Here is a 6,229-nt window from a genome sequence, read left to right on the forward strand (position 1 = left end):
CCGTTAGCCCCTTCGTCCTGGCCTCCTATCACCGCAACCGCACGCTGACCGCCCTGGCTCAAGGAGGACACATCTGCTTCTACTTCGGCTTCGCCATGAGCTTCTTCGGCCTCGCCACCATGCTCATCCTCTTCGCCATGGCGCTGGAGCGGTGCCTGGCCCTGGGGCGGCCTTACTTCTACGAGCGCTTTCTCAGCCCCCGCACGGGTTTGGTGGCCCTGCCCGCCATCTACACCTTCTCCGCCGCCTTCTGCTCCTTGCCGCTGGTGGGCTTCGGGCGCTACGTCCAGTATTGCCCCGGCACTTGGTGCTTCATCCAGATGCACCTGGACTACCTCCAGGACAACGGCGGCAGGAAGGTGTCCGGGTTGGATGTCACCTTCTCACTTCTCTATGCCACCCTGCTCCTCTTCCTCATCCTCTCCGTGCTGCTCTGCAACCTCAGCGTCATCGTCAACCTGGCCCGCATGCACCGCCGCGGGCAGAAGACCCGACGGATGGCCACGCTCGAGCAACCCCGGGCGGCCGGTGGCTGCGGCCGGCGCATGTTCTCCATGGCCGAGGAGATCGACCATCTCCTTCTCCTCTCCATCATGACCATCACCTTCGTCATCTGCTCCCTGCCATTCACGGTGAGTGTGACCGCCTCTTCCCTGGGGTGGGGTCCCTCTCCCCAGCACCTCCGTTTCTCTCCATCCCTTTATAAGGCTTTTCCCCACCACTGCCCAAACTTTAAAGGCTGCGGTCAAAGCTTACCTCCTCCTGAAGCATGGGGTCCGGACCCCCGCTCTGCCACAAATTCTAGGCAATTCGCACATCCACTGGGGAACTGGGAGAATTATCCCCCATATCCCCAGTGCTGGGAGGAGGATGGGGTGGCAGGAGGTTGAAGTGACAGGATGACAGAGTGGTAGGAGGATGGGGTGACAGGATGAGGTGGCAGGAAAACGGGGTGGTAGGAGGATGGGGTGGCAGGAGGGTGAGGTGGCAGGATGACAGGGTGTCAGGAGGATGGGGTGACAGGATGAGGTGGCAGGAGGATGGGGTGGCAGGAGGTTGAGGTGACAGGATGACAGAGTGGTAGGAGGATGGGGCAGCAGGAGCAGAGGTGCTCTCCCATCGCACAGAAGCTCTAAGGCCAGGCAGTGTGACTCAGGCAGGCTCTAGGTTAGGGTTCCCCTGGACCACACAGCATCACTGCAGTTCCTGGGAGCCAGGCACTCATGATGGAGAGGAATAAATCAGACATCTAAAGATTGGGATGGAGGAGATGCCATTGGGCTGGAGACTGTGGGTATCTGTGCTGTGTGGGCAGTGTTAGCCCAGATTTCTGTGCCAAGAAGGGAGGATGGAGCTGGAGATGTGGGCAGGCAGCACCGACCTCACTGTTAGACAGAGGTTTCCACTGCTCTGTAACACTGGGGTGCAGGCATGGGATGGGTGATTGCTGGGAATGGAGATCCAGCACATGGGCCTCAGCATCCCTCATCCTAAGGGTTGTTCCCACTTCCCGTGCTCCGTCCGTGCACCAGGCTTCCAGCAGAAATACGGGGTCGAACCACCGCAGCCAAGTGAGGAAGGGGAGAGAGTGAGTCCCCTGACTCTCCCCACAAAAGGGCCATTTTTCATCCATCCGCACCAGCAGCATCGTGGAACCCGGAGCACCTCGAGCCACTGGAGTCCCCTGCCCGTGTGTGCGAGCCCGCTGCCGTGGGAGGTCATTTTGTTCCCATTAGAAACGGGCCCTACCAAGGTTGGGAGCACAGCCAGCGCTAATTTTGTGCTCATGGAGTTAAATAGATGCTACCTTCCCTTCGTGCTCCCTTTCTTTTCCCAAGGGAAAATAAAATAACCACAGGCTGTAGCTGAGCCAGGCTGCCTGGGTTTTAAGACAGAGAAAAGACAAAGCAGTAATGTCCGGATGCTCGCAAGCATCCCAGGAGCCAGACTCAACATCCTGAGAGACGCCTCAGCTCCTGTCAATAGGCCCACACATGATGGGCAGCTCGCCTCATGTCCTAAAAAAGCCTGGGCTTGGGTGCTGTGGTCGTTACGATGCGACACCCCTTGGTGGGGACACGTGGGCAGGGCCCTGCGGGCCTGCTTGGGGCAGATGGGATGGGAAAGTGCCACTGGTGGTGATCCTGCAGCAGATATAGTCTTATCCAGAAGCACAGCTTTGCTTTTCCCACTGCTCGGCTCCCATGTGGGGTTGGGTTTGGGCTGCGTTTTGGCAGCGACTCAAACCGAGCTGCAGAACGCTTGCCGGTGCCTCTTTATAGTGTGACACTTTCTCTTCTGGCTGGGGCTGCCCACAGCAGCCACCCTGCGAGGAGCAGCCCGGGCACGTGAACCCAGCGAGCGTCAGGCCGATCCTTCCCCCCCAAAATCCCAGGGTAGCCCCTGGAATTGCTGTGCTTTCAGCAGCCACCTCATGCCCCGGGATGCGCCATCCCTGGGTGGTACCCAACAAATCCCAGCCAGAGGAGGGATGCTTATGCCTCCCGTGCCCCAACTCCCGTCCCCATCCAAGTATCCCCTCTCCCTGAAGCGAGGGGGTGGCGATTTGACCCGTATGAGTAAGGAGTGCTGAGTCACCATTCCAGGAAGCCCCGTAAGCTGCTATGAGTCAGCACGTCACAGGAAGGGCTGGAGTGGTCCAGCACCCCGCATCCCCTCCATCTTACACATTTATTTATCCCGTGCGCTCTTCCAGGTGAGACCGGCCGCTTAAGCAGCCTCTGGCTTAATTGTGTTAGGGCTAAACGAAGCCTCGCGGCATGTTGAGAGCAGAGCACAGGTCTGGCTTTCGTTAGCGAGAAGTTAATTTAAACAGATGGAGGCAGCAAGTGTGCTGTGACAGCCCAAATCTCCCCAAGAAGATGCCCGGGGGCAGGATCCTGGGAGCGCAAACCCGACGTTATTTCTCCCCGTTGTGTTTTACAGATCCGTGCCTACGTGAACAAGTTCAGGGAGGAAGAGGACAACCACGACTGGGACCTCCTAGCCCTGAGATTTCTTTCTATTAATTCCATCGTGGACCCTTGGGTCTTCGCCATCCTGAGGCCGCCGGTCCTGCGGTTCATGCGCTCGGCGCTGTGCTGCCAGGTGACCCCCACGAGCCAGGACAGACGGACTCTGTCCCCCGCAAAGACAAAACTGGCAGCACAGCTGGATCCCTGTGGGCCGTAGCTCCATCAGCCAGTCCAGGAGACATCTGTGAGGTGAAGCACGGCCCTGACAGATGTTCACAGAGCTCTGCCTTATGGCCCATAAAGAGACGTATCTGCTGCAGGGTGGGCCAGGTATGGGTGACCTGGCCAAGTGTCATCATGTGTCTGGGAAGCCCCTGGAAAGCCAGTGAAGTCTCTCAGAGGGCAAAAAAAAATCCAGTGGGACAAGATCAGAAGGGCTGATGAGTACCTGGGTATCGCTGTCGCCCTCAGATGGGGCTGCTCCCACCCGGGGAAGGGTGCAGGCTGCGTTCAGCCACGCTGTGGGAGGGTCAGGGGGGTGAAGCATGGGGGGGGGTTGTGATAACACTACTGCTGGGGGGGGTGTCGGGGAGCAGAGCTTCCTGCTGGTGTGTTTCCCAGAAAGGTCCCCGCGGTCGTTTTGGGCTGAAGGCAGTGTGCAGGCAGGGGTGTGGGTTGCCACTGTTGCTGCGAGCACCCCTCTCTGCCCCCAGGGTAGGAGAGGGAGGGAGCAGTGTATCCCCAAATATTCCCTATTATTTGGTAGGCTGGTTGCCTAAGGAAATGCACTTTACCAGTCTGTGTGCATGTGTTTGTCTGTCCGTCCCCCACTCCAGAGATTTTAGGCTCCGGTGGACGCCAGTCCAGCATGCCTGAGGGGCACCGGGGCAAAAAAAAAGCCAAATTGTGGCACTTCCCTTGTGCTGTGATGGCAGAAAAGCTGCGTGGCCCCTCCTGGGGACCCAGTTTGCGATTTTCTTTGCCCTGTAGTTTGTGCAGGAACTGACAAGGGGAATCAAGAGCCTAACCAGGTAATGAGAGGTTTTGATCACAGCTCTGCATTTACCCATGTCCAGGGTGATGCTGCTGGTGGGGTTTGGGTTGACACAGAGGAGGGCACGTCCTCTCAGGCTGCCCAGAAAAGTGCCCTCCCGCTGGCCTGGGACAAACCTGCTCAGGGGCTTCACTTCCTTAAAGGTCTTATTTGAAAAAAAAAAAAAAGTCAAAAAACCCAACAAAACCATAAAAAACAAGTGCAGAAACATCCAGGTCCTCAATCCTGCCCCGTCGGGCAGCGTCCTTCAGCTCTGCTGTTTTGTTTTGTGGGATGCCTGTTGCTCTTCGGGGCTTGGAGCTGGTCCCCATCGGGGTAAGGAGCATCCGACCCTGCGGGGGAGCCGGGTTTGTCCCGAGGCCATCGCTGCTGTTAGGGGTTGCTGGGGGGGGACGGGTCGCGGCTCCCATTTGTGCAGCGTCCAACACACACATTGTCATTGTGCTATTTCCAGTGGGGCGTCTCGTTGTCCATTTGAGAGCTGCAGCTCTGCTCAGAAAGCCCGAAGGTGCCGAGATTTGGAGCTTTTCTGCGGTTCATTAGTTGTGGTGATGTAAAAAGAAAAGGATAATTATAATTATTATTTAAATAATAAATGTCTTTCAAAGGAGCCTGTTGGATCATGTGTGGGTTTGTGCTTTCAGACGCACCTCAGGGTAGATCTGGCTCCTGGAGGAAACATGTCACCTGCCTGGAGCTTCGGGGGGGTGAAGCCTCAGGGATGGGGGGAGAGGGCAGGAGGGGAAGCTGGGAGGGGAAATGTGTGCCTCCAGTTTCCTAAAAAGTGAAAAAACGTTGTGTTTTATAGATATATGATGACATTGCTGCCTTCCTTCTGCAACCTGGCACCTGAGCTACAGAAATACCCCCACCTCTGAGCTTTTCCTAAAACTTGTATATCCCGAAGCCAGGGAGAGGCAGGCAGAGTTCCTACCTGTTATCAAAATACAAAAAAAAAAACCCAAACAAAAAAACCCCAAACACCAAAACCCACCCTAAAAAAAGGCAGAATTTATGTCACTTTTGTCAGGCAGCCAATATCCACAGGAAGTTTACTGGCCTCCGAAATGTGCGTGGGCAGATGTCAGGCATGGGCTGCTATTGCTCAAGCCCCGCCGGCGGGATTCTGGCAGCGCCCTGTGGCCGGGGGGTTTCGGGGGGGAGGAATTTCGGGTGGAGGTTTCAGGGAGAGGGTTCTAAGACGTGCCCAGCACACAGGGCTGTGGCGAGGGTGCTCCCCGCACCATCGCCATTAAGTCGCTAACCCTGTTGCTTGAGCCCGGGGGTGTCCAGATTTGGTTGACTCCCACCCGCTGCTCGGAGGAGACCCCCTCCCCAGTTTTTTCCCCAGCTGTGCAGACACTTTCTGAGTTCAGGGCTCGGCGCATCCCGTTTTACCTCAGCGGGTGCTTGGTTTGCAAAGGAGCCAAAAACTGTGGGAAGAGCCATGGGGCCACACGCTTTGTTTGTCTGGATGGTCACGACCTGGCTGCTCACGCTGGTATTTCAGGACCAGTTGCCTCATCTTTTAAGCCAGAGGAAAAGGCTGCCCGGCATGCAAAAATGGGGGAAAAAAAAAAAATACCCAAAAGCTTAGAGATGGCAGGGGAGGGGGTCACATCCCACAGAGACCAGCCTGCTGAGGTGTGTGACAGGGGTGGGAAGAGGACCCAGGGCCACCCGTGGCAGCACAGGGGCCAACCCAACGGTGGGATGCTCCCTGTAGCTCTCACTCTGAGGCTCCGCTCCCGCTGGCCACCAGCTCGGCTGATGACTGCTAATTGCTGGCTGCTTGTTTTTTTGGGAGGTTTATGGCTCCTCATCAGGAAATGCGGGGCTGGGAGACAACCTTCCAGCATCCAGCCCGCTGGGATCTGCTTTTCGCAGGGTAATGCTACAGTGGAGTCACTCTCATGCGAGCTGTCCCCAGTGAGGGACAAAAATCCTGGCAAGGGGGGGGTGGGGTGGGGAAACGATTTAGATGAAATTTAATGCAAAAATAAAAAAGATAAATGGGTTGTGAGTAGGAAGAGTCTTGGTGTGTGCAAGACAAGGAATTCTCTGAGAGCCGAGTCCCTCTGCAGTGATGTATCCTGCAGAGACGGGTCCCTTGCCTGGAGATGTGGGACACTGCTCTGTTTGGGGACCCCTCTACACCCTGCTCCTCACAGAGGGATGTGTTTTGAGCCCCCCCAGTGGG

At 56.7% G+C, this 6,229-nt stretch overlaps 1 protein-coding gene across 1 annotated transcript; it reads left to right on the forward strand.

Annotated features, from left to right (window-relative positions):
• Positions 1–5: 5 nt before the first annotated feature.
• On the forward strand, positions 6–4,589 carry PTGER2 (prostaglandin E receptor 2; the record flags this gene model as incomplete). The annotated part of the gene is made up of 2 exons (XM_026849189.1): positions 6–632; positions 2,947–4,589. Coding segments are annotated over 2 exons (873 nt in total), but the record flags the coding sequence as incomplete, so codon positions are not given.
• Positions 4,590–6,229: the final 1,640 nt, after the last annotated feature.

Source organism: Athene cunicularia (genome assembly GCF_003259725.1).
Source record: "Athene cunicularia isolate RWA chromosome 5 unlocalized genomic scaffold, athCun1 chr5_part1, whole genome shotgun sequence".
Lineage (NCBI taxonomy): Eukaryota > Metazoa > Chordata > Aves > Strigiformes > Strigidae > Athene > Athene cunicularia.